This window comes from Schistocerca cancellata, chromosome 1 (genome assembly GCF_023864275.1).
Source record: "Schistocerca cancellata isolate TAMUIC-IGC-003103 chromosome 1, iqSchCanc2.1, whole genome shotgun sequence".
NCBI classification, from domain to species: Eukaryota; Metazoa; Arthropoda; class Insecta; order Orthoptera; family Acrididae; genus Schistocerca; species Schistocerca cancellata.
Window position 1 is genome coordinate 364,522,224 of NC_064626.1, and position 18,843 is coordinate 364,541,066.

General features: G+C 38.5%; 1 protein-coding gene across 2 annotated transcripts in view; it reads left to right on the top strand.

Moving 5' to 3' along the window:
* Positions 1-18,843, top strand: part of LOC126174640 (myoneurin-like) — a 136,941-nt gene that overhangs the window by 111,158 nt on the left and 6,940 nt on the right. The window contains exon 10 of one of the 2 annotated variants that reach the window (XM_049921050.1): positions 234-401. The exons of the other annotated variant lie outside the window; for it this stretch is intronic. Coding sequence (XP_049777007.1) covers positions 234-401 — 168 coding nt within the window. The remainder of the gene's footprint in view (positions 1-233; positions 402-18,843) is intronic. 2 annotated transcript variants of the gene reach the window in all.

The following is an 18,843-nucleotide window of genomic DNA, read 5'->3' on the forward strand; positions in this document are numbered from 1 at the left end:
CTCTTGGCACAGCTGAACATCATTTAGCCCTTTCTGCAGCATGTGTGGTGGTGCTGCTCATAAAATCTCAACAAGCATTGTGTGCTGCACTACATGATTTTGATCTGCCATGCTTTCTGTGACATGTGACTTCTTTCGTCACTTAGAAGATTTTTTTTGGTCATTATTCACATTTTATTTTTCCTGTTTTATTTGCATGAATTCATTATTGTATGTTAAAACTGTTTCTAAAGGTTCGACATGAGCGAATTCATTTGGATGAGAAACCATTCAGGTGCAGCCAATGTGAATATGCTAGTTCCCGTCGAGATAAACTGAAAGAACACTTTGGCCGTCATCATGGGGAACAGGCTTCTGCTAAAGTGCCCTACAAGGCTCGCCAAGCTCGTGTAAATCATAAGGTAGATTTTTGCTTCACAGTTAATACTTTTGCTTTTTTAAACAAATAAATAAGGCAAACAACTACATTCACTTTTAATTTCATTTTTTACATAGCAGATTCGTGCACTATAATGCAGGATTGATGTGTGACTTGTCTACTGTTCTGTTTCACTTTCTCATTTTTAACTACTTTCTACACATTAAAGGTAGTTCCCACAGTAAAACAGGAGTACTTTTTACCATCCTGAAAGGCAATAATATGAAGCAAAATTAACAGGTGCCATGTTATGACTGGCATTTTGTGCAACTTTTTATCTTATAAAATTTTTAGATTTCAAGATCTTTGGTGGCAGGAAAGCATAAAGAGGGCAATCTTCTCTCACAAGCTTTGCAGTACCTCTATTTTCTTGAAGCTACAATAATCTGATGGTCAAGAACTTTGTAGCAAAGTGCCCCTTCTTTCATGCAAATTTTTGGAATTTGCCTGGTGCTACCACCAATTAATTTACTTTCTCATATTTGAAAGATAATAAAGTCAGTATTTTTCATGCCAGTCTGGGTCATGTAATTTCCTTAACCTGCCAATTTCTCATGTTGTGGCCACTTCGTTTTTCTTAACAGAGTTTAAAGTTTAATATTTAAGAAGGAAAAACATAAATTGTGAATGTTCTGCTATATTTATTTATTGTAAACTGGTTTTTGATTTGCAAGAGATTCGTCAGATGATTCGCTAAATTGTTACACTTTTTTCAGATTTAAAGATAATTGACTACATTTTGCATGCCAGTTAGAATCGTGCAACTTCCTTAACATGCCAAATGTGTGGGGAATATTTATTTTACAAAATAAATAAATTTGAAACTCAAGATGCAATTATACCTGGGTAATTAAGCAGGGAGATTATATTTTTGCCTGAAAAGAAAATTATTTAATATTAATCCTTGTGATAATTTGTGGGATTCCTGAGTTAAAACTGGGGTCACACGGATGGTGATTACACTGAACTCCTCTTAATCACTGACACATGCCAGTCATGATACATTTCACTGAAGAAATATGCCCTGAAACATAAATTAGTTTTGTTCCTTTTTTAATGGAAACATATCCAGTCACCAATCTAGTGAAGAGTGATGTAAAATGGATAAATTTTTGTATCCATAAGAAAGCCTTGAAAGTCAAGTGCTGTTAAAAAGTTATTACTAGAGACCGGATTATATGCATTTGCATGTTGCATATGCATTTGCATCTTTGGCTCCTTTTCACTGGTTATTGCATATTTTAACTAAAAACTAGTGATGATGGATATTTTCGCTCTATGTTTAAATATTCTAAAAATTTATACAGACTGTCTCTAGCTTGATCTAGTTTTGATGTCTCACAGATTGATCACGACCTAGAACTGCGTGCAATCACTAACCAAGAGGCCACTGCCTAGCAAAATCATTACAGAAGAAGAATAGGAACTGACCAGCAAAGTCAATGCTTCTGCACCCGCACCCCCGGTTAATTCCCTCCGCTGTCATAGCATACGCGTCGGCAACAATTAAATTAAACTACGCAAGCTTTTAATTGCATGTCTATTGTTTCAGTTTAGCTTTCTATTTACTTGTAGACAACTGAAGATGTTTACGACGTGTAGTGTGTAACATATCGTGTGCCAGCCCCCCCCCCCCCCAAAAAAAATGAAACATCATTTTATGGATAGCTGATCATCTTGGAACATTTACATATGACGGAATTGTTTTATATTGTGGAGTTTGCAAGAAAAATGATTTGTGCAAAAAAAAAAAAAAAAAAAAAAAAAAAAAAAAAAAAAAAAAAAAAAAAAAAAAAGTTTCAAATAGACCAGCATGTCAAGACAAGTCTTCACATCACAGGAATGTAGAAGAAAGGATCATGATAACAACTTTTGACAACAGCAAATTGCAGTAACAGGCATTTGTCCAAAGGTAACCAGAAAAGAGAAAAGTTGGTTTAACATGGATCTATGAGAAGCATTCATTGCAAGCAATATTCCTCTTCACAAACTTACAAATCCTATCCTCAAAGGCTTCCTGCACAAATATTGCTTAAATTAAAATATACCTGATGAATCAACATTGTGTAAAAAATACATACCGACAATTTATGTAAATGTTCTGGCAGAAATACACAGTGAACTCAAGGACAGCATTATCTGGGTTTCAGTTGACAAAACTACTGACACTTGTGGCTGTTACATTGCAAATGTAATTGTTGGTGCTCTAAAAGAAAAACATTCTTCTTCCTACTTAGTGGCCTGCAAAGAACTTGAAAAAGTAAATCATTCTACGATCAGCAAATTTGTGAGTAAGGGTATTAGAAAAATATTTACAGAATCTCCTGCAGATGGAAGGATGTTTGTGTTTATCTCAAATGCTGCTACCTATATGATCAGAGCAGGCAAAGCCCTCCGAGTATTTTATCCCAATTTGATCCATGTGACGTGCTTTGCTTGTGGAGTGCATCACCATGCTGAAAAACTATGTTCCATATTTGTGAATGTAAATAAACTGATTTCATTCACAAAGAAAGTGTTTCTAAAGGCTCCTTCGTGTATCAAGACCTACAAAGAAAAACTAGCAAATATGCCTTCACCTACCGAAACAGTGGTAACTAGTTGGGGTATGTGGATTGAAGCTGTGTCGTTTTACAGTGAACATTTTGAGGCCATCAGAGGGGTAGTAAATTACTTCGATAGTGCAGAGGCTTTGTCAGTTTGTCAGTGCAAAGATGCTTTTAATGATTCCAGCATTAAAAAACGACATTGCTGTGATTAGCACTCATTTTTCTCATATACTTGCAAGTATTAAAAAGCTTGAAACTCAAGGTTTGGCGCTGAATGAATCTATTCAGTTAATGAATAAAATTATTCTAGTGAACTCCTTATTGTCAGAGGTATTCCCAAGAAAACTTAAAGAAAAGTTTGAAAACATTTTAACCCAGGCTTTGAATGCTTGTGCCAAATTGATAGTTTTATTAATGGAACAAGTGAACTTTTACCAGAAACAATAAGTGGCAACATAGCACCCAAATTCAGATACTGCCCAGTTACCTCAGTTGATGTAGAACAGTCCTTTTCTGCTTATGAAAATGTTTTGAGTGATCAAAGACATGATCTTACTACCGAACATTTGAAACAGTACTTGGTCATTTATGTTTACAATAGTAGACAAATATAAAATAAATTGTAAATGATGCTTTAGTCAGATAGTACTATTTAAACGTTAGTGCTGCTCAAAAAAATTCATTATTGTATGTTGTTTTTTAAATAAAATATTATGGAGTTTTTGAGAATGCCCCTCTGCATGCGATATATTTCGAAGTTGGCTCTGTACATATTGATTGTTTCACTGCAACTCACTCGCATTGCATCTTCTTTTTACCAACAACAACACCAAAGAAGAAACAATTCTTGAAATAGGGTATGCACCCCTATTTGCAGATTTTTAGAAAATAATCCCAGAAAGGCCCCCTTCCTAACCTCTACCAGAAAGTATTCAGAAAATGATATCAACATTCCAAATGTACCAATTTTTTGTGTGCCCAATGCTTTTCCTCATAACTGATATGTGCAGGTTCTGCTTTGATGCACAATACATGCAGTAACTACCACTTTTTTATTATTTGATTTTGCATATTTTGACACTTTTCATGCATTTTTAAGCATTTTTCATGCATATTTTAAGGTTTTTATGATGCATATAGTCCAGTCCCTAGTTATTACCAAAAATAACATCAGTTAAAATGATACCATGCTTCATGCACTTTGGAGTGACATACAGAATCAACTCTGCCAAATTACATGATTACTACCACTAATAACGGTCACATGATATACTCAAATAGTGAGAAAATATAAAAATAAAAAAATTCGAGACTTGATGATATTATGGGCTGAGGAAGGCTTGTTACAAAACAGGATGCACCATTTCCAGTGTACGACTGTAAGATGAAAATCTCTCACACTGCCTGTGAAAGGATATATTTTGAAAATAAAAACTACAATTCACCTCTAAGATGAAATATTGTTCCAGCCACTTATTTCTTTAAATATAGGAACAAGTGGAAATCAGAGAGTGCCAAACCTGGTGGATCATACTCTCCAGTTTCCCTGTTTTTGCATCACTGAAACACTTTTGTGAACAAGTGTATTGCCCTGAAGAAAGAGGATTTCTTTTTCCAGCAGTATCAACTTCATATTTTTTGTTGCAGGACTGCTAACTTCCACCAAGGAGGATTCCATTTTAAAATGTTCCAAACATTGACAAGAGTTTTTGTGGTTTTCATACACTCTTGACCAGCATTCAATACATGTGATATCCATCTTTCACAAAGCTTTTTGTGTAAATTGTACCATTCTCTCATCTGTTCCGACATCTTTAGTTGTCGTATGCCCAATAGTATACTGTACATTCTCTCATAGTTTTCATCTGCGGTTGCAGTTTTAGGGCGTCACATATTGTCTTCAAGAGAAATTTTGAAGTGTTTGAGGTTAGCTGTCTGTTTTTTACAGTTGAAAATGGAGAAGCAGACTCATAAACTTTCATAAAATTTGGATGAATTTTAGTTGGTAATGAACCATCCAAAACAAAGAATTTTATGAAGCCACTGTATTCCAGTTTAATCATTTGACTTAAACACACACAGTATATTATTTAAAAAATGGATATAAAGAAAAGTATTTCACAGGTCAAGTTGCCACAATATATGCTAAAAAAAATTAATTCACTAATATCAATGACATCCCCATGATAGAATTTTTTGCTTTGCTCTCATAGCTTCAGTTTTTTGTTGAAAACTACTAATGACATTTTTGTACTGCTTGCTATGATCTCACTATGGAGATTTATTGACAAAATAACCAATTCTTGCAAATATAATCGGAGGGATTAAAAAACCTTCTCACCAAGTGGTGGCAGGAAGAAAACCATATAAAGGCTATGGAAATGTGAAAGCTTTCGGAGCCAGTGATTCCGATTCTGGCAGAAGTGTTCTTGGGAACCAAGAGTTATAAAAGTAGAGGACTGGCAAGGTTTTGGATACGAAGAGAGAGATGAAAAAGTTGCCCAGAACCCCATGTCATGGAAGATGTACAAAATGGGTTTGGTAAGTCTCTCTTGACCTGAGCTTGTGGGCAAGTGTTCCATAATGTTCCTAGCTTCCTCTCCAGTCCTTTCCCTTCATCCCTCTTCCTTTCCCTTCACCCTTTCTGCCAGGAGGAGCCACTGGCCCCAAAAGCTTGCACATTTTTATGACTTTTATACATTTTTTCTCCTGCTGCTGCTTGATGGGTACATTTTTTAATCTGTCCCATTATATTATATTTTCATTTGGGAGATAGTATGCCATAAGCTCATACCCAACATAAGACTTGCTCTCAAAAATGGGACATGCTCCTATTCCACAAGCCACTAAAGAGAGAAAAATATAGCAAACCAAAAATGCTACATGATTGTATATAATTTAAAAAAAAATCTACTACCAAGTGGCGGCAGGAGAAAAAATATACACACATACACACACACACACAGAGGTTTAACTTATGCAAGATTTTGGAGCCAGGTGCTCCTTCTTCCAGGAGAAGAGTTGAAGGGGAAGGAATAGGGGTGAAGGAAAAGGACTGGAGAGGTTTAGGAAAAGCGGTACGGTTCAGAAAAATCACCCAGAATTGTGGGTCAGGGGAGACTTACCAGACGGGATGAGAAGGAAGCACTGATTATTGGGTACTGCGCTGGACAAGATTTGAAACCCTGAGAGCTTAAAGGTGGAAGACAGGGTAATGTGCAAGACAGAGATTACTGCTGAAACATCGTGCACACGTTAATAAGAGTGAAAAGCTAAGATCATTGTATGTAACAGAGGTGGGACAGCAAAAAATGGACAGGTCAGAAAATGAAAGATGTAGAAAACTAAAATGGAGTGAAAAAAGGAATACACTACTGGCCATTAAAATTGCTACACCAAGAAGAAGTGCAGATGGTAAACGGGTATTCATTGGACAAATATATTATGTTAGAACAAACATGTGATTACATTTTCACGCAATTTGGGTGCACAGATCCTGAGAAATCAGTACCTAGAACAACCACCACTGGCTGTAATAACGGCCTTGATATTCCTGGGCATTGAGTCAAACAGAGTTTGGGTGGCGTGTACAGGTACAGCTGCCCATACAGCTTCAACACGATACCACAGTTCGTCAAGAGTAGTGACTGGCGTATTGTGACAAGCCAGTTGCTCGGCCACCATTTACCAGACGTTTTCAATTGGTGAGAGATCTGGAGAATGTGCTGACCAGGGCAGCAGTCGAACATTTTCTGTATCCAGAAAGGCCCGTACAGGAACTGCAACATGCTGTCGTGCATTATCCTGCTGAAATGTAGGGTTTTGCAGGGATCAAATGAAGGGTAGAGCCACGGGTCGTAACACATCTGAAATGTAACATCCACTGTTCAAAGTGCTGTCAATGCGAACAAGAGGTGACCGAGACGTGTAACCAGTGGCACCCCATCCAATCACGCCGGGTGATATGCCATTATGGCAATGATGAAAACACGCTTCCAATGTGCGTTTACAGCGATGTCGCAAAACACGGATGCGACCATCATGATGCTGTAAACAGAACCTGGATTCATCTGAAAAAATGACGTTTTGCCATTCGTGCACCCAGGTTCGTCATTGAGTACACCATGCCAGGCGCTCCTGTCTGTGATGCAGCGTCAAGGGTAACCGCAGCCATGGTCTCCGAGTTGATAGTCCATGCTGCTGCAAATGCCATCGAACTGTTCGTGCAGATGGTTGTTGTCTTGTAAACGTCCCCATGTGTTGACACAGGGACCGAGACGTGGCTGCACGATCCGTTACAGCCATGCGGATAAGATGTCTGTCATCTCGACTGCTAGTGATACAAGGCCGTTGGGATCCAGCATGGCATTCTGTATTACCCTCCTGAACCCACTGATTCCATATTCTGCCAACAGTCATTGGATCTCGACCAACGCGAGCAGCAATGTCGCGATATGATAAAATGCAGTTGCAATAGGCTACAACCCGACCTTTATCAAAGTTGGAAACGTGATGGTACGCATTTGTCCTCCTTACACGAGGCATCACAACAACATTTCACCAGGCAACGCCGGTCAACTGCTGTTTGTGTATGAGAAATCGATTGGAAACTTTCCTCATGTCAGCACGTTATAGGTGTTGCCACTGGTGCCAACCTTGTGTGAATGCTCTGAAAAGCTAATCATTTGCATATCACAGCATATTCTTCCTGTCAGTTAAATTTTGCGTCTGTGGCACGTCATCTTTGTAATGTAGCAATTTTAATGGCCAGTAGTGTAGTTATTGTGAAGAAATGGTGAGAGGGAAGGAATTACTGTAAGTTTATTGTAAGTAACAGAGGTGGGAGGTGAGACAGTGAAAAATGGATGAGTCAGAAAATGAAAGATGTAGAAAACTAAAATGGAGTGAAGAAAGGAATAGTTACTGTGAAGAAATGATGAGATGGAAGGAATAAATGTAACTTAATGCCACGTGGGTGGCAAGAACCAACTGTGGAGTTTGGAAAAACTGGTGTCTAGGGGAAGAATCCAGATGGAATTGTGTGCTGAAACAGGCACCGTGGTCATGACTGTCATGTTGTAGATTACGCTCTGCAATAGGATATTGTGTGTTGCTGGTATACATCCTCTGGATGAATTGGCATAGGCAGAGAGTGTATCCCACCAACACATAATATCTTGTTGCAGATCATGTCCTACAATGTGACAGTTGTGACCCCAGTGCCTGTTTCGCCAAACATGCCATCTTGATTCTTCCTCCAGACACCAGTTTCTCCGAATCCCACACGTGGGAACTCCTTGGTTCTCACCATTCACCTGGCCTTAATTTCTTCTGTCTCAGCATTTCTTCACAGTAGCTATTCCTTTCTTGGCTCTGTTTTAGTTATCTACATCTTTCATTTTCTGAGGTGTGTCCATTGATGAGAGATTAAATTGGAAGAAACACATTGATGATCTGCTGAAACGTTGCAAATTTTGGTGATAAACATCTTAGTAAATTATCTTACTACACCTATTTTCACTCATTGCTTGCATATGGCATCATATTTTGGGGGTAATTCATCACTGAGGAATAAAGTATTTATTGCACAAAAGCGTGTAATCAGAATAATAGCTGGAGTCCACCCAAGATCATCCTGGAGACATTTATTTAAGGATCTAGGTATATTCACAGTAGCTTCTCAGTATATATACTCTCTTATGAAATTTGTTATTAACAACCATACCCAATTCAAAAGTAATAGCAGTGTGCATAACTACAATACTAGGAGAAAGGATGATCTTCACTATTCCAGATTAAATCTAACTTTGGCACAGAAAGGGGTGAATTATACTGCCACTAAAGCAAGGGAATTAGAATTAATGGAAGAAGGCTTACCAACTTGAGATTTGCTGACGATATTGCCTTACTGGCCAAAGACTTCACAGAGCTCCAAAACTTAGTTACAGATCTTGCATCGGAATGTCAGCTGGTTGGCTTGAGCACGAACCTTTCCAAAACAAAAGTAATATCCAACAAATGGGTCCCAGCTGGAGATGTGAAAGTCAAGGACAGTCTACTAGAAGAGCTCAGTGAATATGTCTACCTTGGCCAGATTATAAATACGAAGGGAGACGTAAGGCCAGAAATCTATCGACGCATCAAGCTTGGCTGGCAAGCATTTGGGAAGAATTCAAAAGTATTCAGATCAAAAATGCCAGTAAATCTGAAGAAAGCAGTATTTGATCAATGCATTCTTCCTGTGATGACGTATGGCTGCGAGACATGGACACTGAACTCATTCACAAAAGGGAAACTTACGACAGCACAGAGAGCATGGAGAGATCAATGCTGGGCTATACAAGAAAGGACAGGAAAAGGGCAGATGACATCCAGTCTGTGACGAAGGTTAATGACATCTTAGAGAGAGTAGGTTCCTTGAAATGGCAGTGGGGTGGCCACGTTGCAAGAAGAAAAGACAACAGATGGACGAAGCTAGTACTGGAGTGGAGTCCGAGAGAGCACCGGAGGCCTAGAGGAAGACCACCATACAGATGGGACAAAGACCTCAAGAAGATCGCTGGTAACACCTAGCAGGGAACTGCCCAAGACCGTCCCACTTGGAGAAGACTTCTGAAAGCCTACCTGAATCCACGACTTGAAGAGGCCACATCATCTAATGATTGAATTGGCTGATGATGATAGTCTTTGGTCACTTACCAAATAGTATCAAAAGTTTGACAGATAACCCACAAGTATTTAAGAAGAAATTAAAAGAATTTCTGAATGACAGCTCCTTCTACTCCATAGAAGAATTTTTAGATATAAATTAAGAAAAAAATAAAAAAGAACCAAACACAAAATTATAAAAAAAAAATAAAATAAAAAAACAAAAAATAAAAAAGTTGTTATATTAACTTAATTATGTTGTTACATTAACTTAATTATGTCATGTATTGGAAAATTTGACTCGTTCCACATCATTACAAAATATCGTATTCATGATCCATGGCCCCCCCATGAACCATGGACCTTGCCGTTGGTGGGGAGGCTTGCGTGCCTCAGCGATACAGATGGCCGTACCGTAGGTGCAACCACAACGGAGTGGTATCTGTTGAGAGGCCAGGCAAACATGTGGTTCCTGAAGAGGGGCAGCAGCCTTTTCAGTAGTTGCAGGGGCAACAGTCTGGATGATTGACTGATCTGGCCTTGTAACATTAACCAAAACGGCCTTGCTGTGCTGGTACTGCGAACGGCTGAAAGCAAGGGGAAACTACGGCCGTAATTTTTCCCGAGGACATGCAGCTCTACTGTACGATTAAATGATGATGGTGTCCTCTTGGGTAAAATATTCCGGAGGTAAAATAGTCCCCCATTCGGATCTCCGGGCGGGGACTACTCAGGAGGACGTCGTTATCAGGAAAAAGAAAACTGGCGTTCTACGCATCGGAGCGTGGAATGTCAGATCCCTTAATCGGGCAGGTAGGTTAGAAAATTTAAAAAGGGAAATGGATAGGTTAAAGTTAGATATAGTGGGAATTAGTGAAGTTCGGTGGCAGGAGGAACAAGACTTTTGGTCAGGTGATTACAGGGTTATAAATACAAAATCAAATAGGGGTAATGCAGGAGTAGGTTTAATAATGAATAAAAAATAGGAGTGCGGGTTAGCTACTACAAACAGCATAGTGAACGCATTATTGTGGCCAAGATAGACACAAAGCCCATGCCTACTACAGTAGTACAAGTTTATATGCCAACTACTTCTGCAGATGATGAAGAAATAGATGAAATGTATGACGAGATAAAAGAAATTATTCAGGTAGTGAAGGGAGACGAAAATTTAATAGTCATGGGTGACTGGAATTCGTCAGTAGAAAAAGGGAGAGAAGGAAACATAGTAGGTGAATATGGATTGGGGGGAAGGAATGAAAGAGGAAGCTGCCTTGTAGAGTTTTGCACAGAGCATAACTTAATCATAGCCAACACTTGGTTCAAGAATCATAAAAGAAGGTTGTATACCTGGAAGAATCCTGGAGATACTAAAAGGTATCAGATAGATTATATAATGGTAAGACAGAGATTTAGGAACCAGGTTTTAAATTGTAAGACATTTCCTGGGGCAGATGTGGATTCTGACCACAATCTATTGGTTATGAACTGCAGATTGAAACTGAAGAAACTGCAAAAAGGTGGGAATTTAAGGAGATGGGACCTGGATAAACTGAAAGAACCAGAGGTTGTAGAGAGTTTCAGGGAGAGCATAAGGGAACAATTGACAGGAATGGGGGAAAGAAATACAGTAGAAGAAGAATGGGTAGCTCTGAGGGATGAAGTAGTGAAGGCAGCAGAGGATCAAGTAGGTAAAAAGACGAGGGCTAACAGAAATCCTTGGGTAACAGAAGAAATATTGAATTTAATTGATGAAAGGAGAAAATATAAAAATGCAGTAAATGAAGCAGGCAAAAAGGAATACAAACGTCTCAAAAACGATATCGACAGGAAGTGCAAAATGGCTAAGCAGGGATGGCTAGAGGACAAATGTAAGGATGTAGAGGCTTGCCTCACTAGGGGTAAGATAGATACTGCCTACAGGAAAATTAGAGAGACCTTTGGAGAGAAGAGAACCACTTGTATGAATATCAAGAGCTCAGATGGCAACCCAGTTCTAAGCAAAGAAGGGAAGGCAGAAAGGTGGAAGGAGTATATAGAGGGTTTGTACAAGGGCGATGTACTTGAGGACAATATTATGGAAATGGAAGAGGATGTAGATGAAGACGAAATGGGAGATAAGATACTGCGTGAAGAGTTTGACAGAGCACTGAAAGACCTGAGTCGAAACAAGGCCCTGGGAGTAGACAACATTCCATTTGAACTACTGATGGCCTCGGGAGAGCCAGTCATGACAAAACTCTACCATCTGGTGAGCACGATGTATGAGACAGGCGAAATACCCTCAGACTTCAAGAAGAATATAATAATTCCAATCCCAAAGAAAGCAGGTGTTGACAGATGTGAAAATTACCGAACTATCAGTTTAATAAGTCACAGCTGCAAAATACTAACGCGAATTCTATACAGACGAATGGAAAAACTGGTAGAAGCCGACCTCGGGGAAGATCAGTTTGGATTCCGTAGAAATGTTGGAACACGTGAGGCAATACTGACCTTACGGCTTATCTTAGAAGAAAGATTAAGAAAAGGCAAACCTACGTTTCTAGCATTTGTAGACTTAGAGAAAGCTTTTGACAATGTTAACTGGAATACTCTCTTTCAAATTCTGAAGGTGGCAGGGGTAAAATACAGGGAGCGAAAGGCTATTTACAGTTTGTACAGAAACCAGATGGCAGTTATCAGAGTCGAGGGGCATGAAAGGGAAGCAGTGGTTGGGAAAGGAGTAAGACAGGGTTGTAGCCTCTCCCCGATGTTATTCAATCTGTATATTGAGCAAGCAGTAAAGGAAACAAAAGAAAAATTTGGAGTAGGTATTAAAATTCATGGAGAAGAAGTAAAAACTTTGAGGTTCGCCGATGACATTGTAATTCTGTCAGAGACAGCGAAGGACTTGGAAGAGCAGTTGAACGGAATGGACAGTGTCTTGAAAGGAGGATATAAGATGAACATCAACAAAAGCAAAACGAGGATAATGGAATGTAGTCAAATTAAGTCGGGTGATGCTGAGGGAATTAGATTAGGAAATGAGACACTTAAAGTAGTAAAGGAGTTTTGCTATTTAGGGAGTAAAATAACCGATGATGGTCGAAGTAGAGAGGATATAAAATGTAGACTGGCAATGGCAAGGAAAGCGTTTGTCAAGAAGAGGAATTTGTTAACATTGAGTATAGATTTAAGTGTCAGGAAGTCGTTTCTGAAAGTATTTGTATGGAGTGTAGCCATGTATGGAAGTGAAACATGGACGGTAACTAGTTTGGACAAGAAGAGAATAGAAGCTTTCGAAACGTGGTGCTACAGAAGAATGCTGAAGATAAGGTGGGTAGATCACGTAACTAATGAGGAGGTATTGAATAGGATTGGGGAAAAGAGAAGTTTGTGGCACAACTTGACTAGAAGAAGGGATCGGTTGGTAGGACATGTTTTGAGGCATCAAGGGATCACAAATTTAGCATTGGAGGGCAGTGTGGAGGGTAAAAATCGTAGAGGGAGACCAAGAGATGAATACACTAAGCAGATTCAGAAGGATGTAGGTTGCAGTAGATACTGGGAGATGAAGAAGCTCGCACAGGATAGAGTAGCATGGAGAGCTGCATCAAACCAGTCTCCGGACTGAAGACCACAACAACAACAACATGATCCATGGAACTAGTATTAATCTAATCCGACCTGTCTATTTTTCATTGTGCCCCCCCCCCCCCCCCCCCCCCCCACCTCTGTTACATACAGTGCACTTATCGTTTCACTCTTATTAGTCTTCCACCCGTAAGCTCTCATGTTTTCAAATCTTGTCTGGTGCAGTCCCCAACAATCAGTCTTTCCTTCTCATCCCATAGGGCAAGTCTCCCCTGACCTGGAGTTATGGGTGACTTTTCTTAGTGGTACCCCTTTTCTTAAACCTCTCCAGTCCTTTTCCTTCACCTCTCTTCCTTCCTCTTCAGCTCTTCTGCCAGGAGAAGCCACTGGCTCCAAAAGCTTGTTCAAAAGTTCAACACCTTTGTGTGCATTCTCCTCCTGCCGCTTGGTGAATAGTTTTTTTTTATCCATCCAATTACAGTACTGTGCATGCTATGCCAGCCAACAAAATATTAGTATCTTCCCACTACTAGTATTTTAACCACTTATGCTTAAAATGAATGCCACTGCACCTGTAGAGGGAAACACTAGAGATGTGCTATATCAGTGTCACCTGAGTACTCACTTTAACTGAGTAATGATAAGTGTACATTATTGAAAAGATAGTGCATGTATCCTTGTTTTAATTGTGTTGACATTATAGCAGCAGTGTGGAAGGTGACATCATTTGGTCACTTTTAGGATGGAACTTTATATTGTCAATATGGGGGAACATACATGTATATTGCCACTAGGTGGATATGGCATATATGTATCAAAAACATTTATAAAATCACAGTGAAAAGTATTCAACTTCCATTTTTTCTTTAAGTACAATAATTCAAAAATTTGGAGGATAATTTTTTTGCAACTTTAACTTGTGGGTGATGTTGCAGGATCTTGAGATGGGAAATCAGTCATGATATGTTTTTCCAAGTTCTTATTAGCTGTCAAGGAAATAATTCTAGCATCTAAAAGCATGAGATTTATCAGTATTTTTAAACACTACAGTCTATTGACCTTATATGTTTTTGTTGTTTCAAGCTTATATTTGCACATGGCAGACAGATTAAAACTGATTACTCTCTTATAATTTTGTTGTTTCTGTCCTAACATCTGTTGCAAGAGATTCTGTAAGCGAATGCTGTAGGTTTTGTTTAATGCGCTCACATAATGTGTTGCAATTTGTTACTTCTAACTAGTTTGTAAATGGATGCCCCTTTTATTGATTAGTGAGCTGCACATTACACAGAATGCTTGGAAATAAATTTTTAAAATACCGCACAACATCTTTGTCAATATATTTTCGTAAAACACATACAATTTCATTTTACTTTTTGTTGTCTGAGTAATCCTGAGCCACATTCTTTATAGGGTTTATCAGTTTTGAAGGGATGTGGTGTGTACTTGGGGCAGGGGGGTTGGACCTATCTCATTGCTTTGTCATGATATTAATCAGTGAAACAGAAAGGGCGCTCATCAGGATGTGGAAGAGCAAAGATGGCCAGTACCAACAGATGTGAACATTAAACCATTAGTGTTTGAAATTAAAGAGCAAATGAAGAGTTGATAAGAGTACAGGGGAATGGGTAAGCTGGGTGTGACAAACCAATGAAATGATTTGTTGTTGGGTACCCTGTGAAGACCTTTTCAATGGACAGACATTTCACAACTGCAAGCAGAAAAAACAGTTTCTGCCTATTCATTATTCTTCACTTACTTTCACATTTTCCTTTGTAAGTGTAAATGAACAGAATTTGTTTGAAGGCCTTTGAAATCAACTATGTTTGTTCTCTCATTGTTGATCAGCCTTCTCCTTACAGTTAGTGTTTGGGAACTTCAAAATGAGAGCAAGTGTTTTTTTAGAAGTCTGAGCCAATTGGCATGACATACTCAGATGACATTGTACTTCCTTTGCAGATTTCTAGTCTTGAATCCCAGCCCTGTGTACTATAATCTATCTATCTAAACATAACCCACATGTCATTGTACAAAAGGCCCTTGATATCAGTATTAACAGCTGTCCTATTTCATTCAAATGTGGAGAAGGGAAAAATGATTGTCTATGTGCCTTGGAACCCACCATAATCTCTCTTGTAGCATTCTTATGGTAATATATAATGCAGAATTTTTGTACAGTCTTCTTTGGGTATTGTTTGTATAACTTCATGGCAATAAGAACTTCAAAAGAGAAACATCTTGCTTCCAGAGATTCATGTTAATTTCCCTGGGTGCCTCTGCTACACTTACATATATGTTTTACCGACCTATTATGATCCTAGCTGCATACCTCTGAATTCATTCAATGTATACTACTGTGTGTATCTAATAAGGACTCCAAACACAACAGTAATCTAGAATTGGTCAAAACTAGCATCTTGTACACAGTTCCCATTACAGATCCACCACACTTCCCCAGAACCCTCCAAAATAAACTTGTCTTTCTTACTACTATTGACTTCACATCTTAAATGTCATTTAATACCACTTCATAGAATTGCTCCAAGACACTTAAATAATGTGGCATGCTTCAGTAGTTTACCCCTGATATTAGAATCACATAATATCTGATAACTTCTCTTTGTTATGGACATTATCTTGCCTCTTCCTACATTTAAAGAGGGGCAGATTTAGTACATGTAGTGAAAATAATTTGTCTTTAAGCAACTATATACAATCGTCTTGTGACAGTACTTTCCTGTACACAACATCACTTCAATTAATGGTCAGAGTGGTATCGGTTTCACTTTGGTGTGGTGTCAAATGCCTTTTGGAAATCTGGGAAGGTATAATCTACCAGTGATTCTTTGAGAGAAGCTTCTGCTACTCCAGAACTATCATATTGTTTGATCCAAGATGATGATCTAGAATATTGCAGCAGACTGACATTAGGGATGTTTATCTTTAATTGTATGCATATTTTTGTCCTTTTTTTGTAATCTGTTTACCTACACTCTTTACAGTTGAAATGGGGCTATTCACTGCACAATTTATTCTTGGTAAAAGAGTTAGAAAGAGGGCTCATTCAGCTGCATATTTAATTTGAATCTGCTAGTCCATCAGAATCTGGTGCTTTGTTCTTTTTGAATAGTCGTCATTTATTGCATATTTCAGACCCTTTCATTTGTGGGTCTGTGGTGGTCAAACATCAATATGCTAGTGATCTCTGCTTCTCTGAACATATTTTGAGATACTGAATTTAATATTTTATATTATTATTAACCATATTCTCTGGCAGTATAGCTCAACAGTTTAACTTTTGACTGAACAGTTCCCTGTCTACTATAATGCAGCTTCTATCGCAGCTCTCTTGAGGTCCTTTTTAAACATATTGGATCCATAGTATATTTTTTTTATTTTCCTGTACAGGTCAATTTATGTGTAAGCCTCATTGTTGGGAGTCTTTGAACATGTCAGTAAAATTTCAATCTTCATTTTCTAGTGTTTGCTGCCATGTTTGATAATTTCTCTGTCACTTTGTAGAATTTTAGTCTGTATCCATCCTCCATCTCTCTCTCTATTTCCGGGCCAAGAATTTGCCTTATAATCCTTCAGAATGCTTTGCACATTCTCTTTTTGGTTTAGAATTAAAGTTTTGCTAGCATACAGAGCATCAGGTCTGATCGCTGTGTTGTAATGTGTAACCTTTGCATGTATGGGCTAGCACTTTTTGTTGTAAATGTCATGCATTCTCCTGCATGCTTTCTTGAGTTTCCATAAATGAACTTTTTGTGCTTCTTATTGTAGCCCCATTGGTTCTATGTTCTCAGTGAGATACTTGAAAAGTTTGTGCCTCTTGATTTGTCCATATTTTGTATTTAATTTCCGAAAGTTAAATTTAATGCAAATGAACTAATTTTTTTTCAGCAGAGATTTGTACATCAGCTTCTTCACCACATTCTTTGGGGACTTCTATCTGTTGGATTGCTGTGGTTCCATTTTTATTCCAGTATATAAATCAGTTTCAAACATTAATTTAACATACGCCATAAAAACAAGTACAATACTCAACACAGAAAATTTGCAAAACAAAAAATACCCTAACCTATTGTCCTGGCGGTAAACTTGTGATTAAACAGTGCTACAATTTTGTCAAGGGCAGATTGTGGATAACTGTATTGTCTTCCTGATGATGATGATGATGATGATGTGGATGGTGCTTCTAAAGTCATGAAAATATGTTGCTCAGGAATCCAGCAGGTGTCTTTAGCAGTTGGCCAGTGGTAGGAACGAGCAGAATTGTGGGGGTGCATGAAGCTCATGAGGACATCTTGTAGTTCATTTGAAACTTCACACACATTTCCAACCCACCAAAAATTGTCATACATACATACATACATACATGCAACATATTATCCTGGTGGTAAACTTGTAATTCAGATTGCTGGAATTTCTCCATATGCTTCGAAGGCATGAACTGTAAATGCTGTAGCATCATTGGAAACTCTGCTTGCCCTGAGCTAATTACAATTAATTGCCTTAAACGGATGATTTTCTCTTATTCCAGATATTGTATGTCCCATGGCAAACCTTGTTTCTTGATCAGGCTGAATTTTTACAGTATCTTCTTTTGGTACATAAAAAAACCTTATGACTGGAATACTATGAAGGTTGTTCAATAAGTAATGCCCCACATTTTTTTCTTAGAACATATTTATTATAAGAGTCAGAATTTGGTGACAGCATACATCAACATGTCTTGTCCATGTCCTATTTTTCTACAGTCTTCATCATGTTCTATGGCCGTACGCCAATATTGTGGAAGAGCATGTATTCCCTGCTAGTAAAAGCGCTTGTCCTGTAGGTGTAGCCATGTTTCCACTGCATGATTGACACTATCATCATCTTCAAAGTGTGTTTCCAAATTCAATGTGTGTTCCAACAATTCAGATGAAATGGCCTTTCTTTGAATCTTTTGGTCCGCTGTGAGCATTTGTGGAACTCACCGTGAGCACCTCTTTGAATATCCGAGAATCTCGATCATTGCAGACGCACTTCCAATGCTGACCGACAACTGTAGAGCAAATTGTAAAGTTGTGATGCACTGGTTGGCACGAATAATGGCATCTGCACGATTCAGCATGTCTAGAGCAGTAGGCTGTGACAGGACGTCCTGAGCATGGCTGATCATCGAGCTCTGTTTCTGCATTTCCTGAAGCTGTAACTTTCTTTACCCATCGCCCAACTGTGCTCCTATCAACTGCAGCATCACCATACACTGCACACAAACATTTATGGACATTCACGATGGTTCCTTTTTATGCACACAAAAATTTAATAACAGCACGCTGCTTGTAACGTGAGTCGTATGTAGATGTCATTTTGATGCTGTACTACGGCTCTGCAATCTGCCAGAACGGTTCGAAACTTCACCAGCGCACAGAACAAACATCAAATGTGAAGCACCAACAAGGATGTTTGTCTATTATATTAACGGCTTTTTTTAAAAAAAAAAAAAAATTTGAACAAACCATGTGGAGTCAATATTTGGTTATCTAATGGCCTCTACAGACTAGCACGGGTTGCTAGTTTTTCTGCTGTTCCTCCAGTGCCATCACAAGGTGATTTAGTGTGGCTGGTTCCAAAAAAATTACATTTGCCAGTGATGCCAAA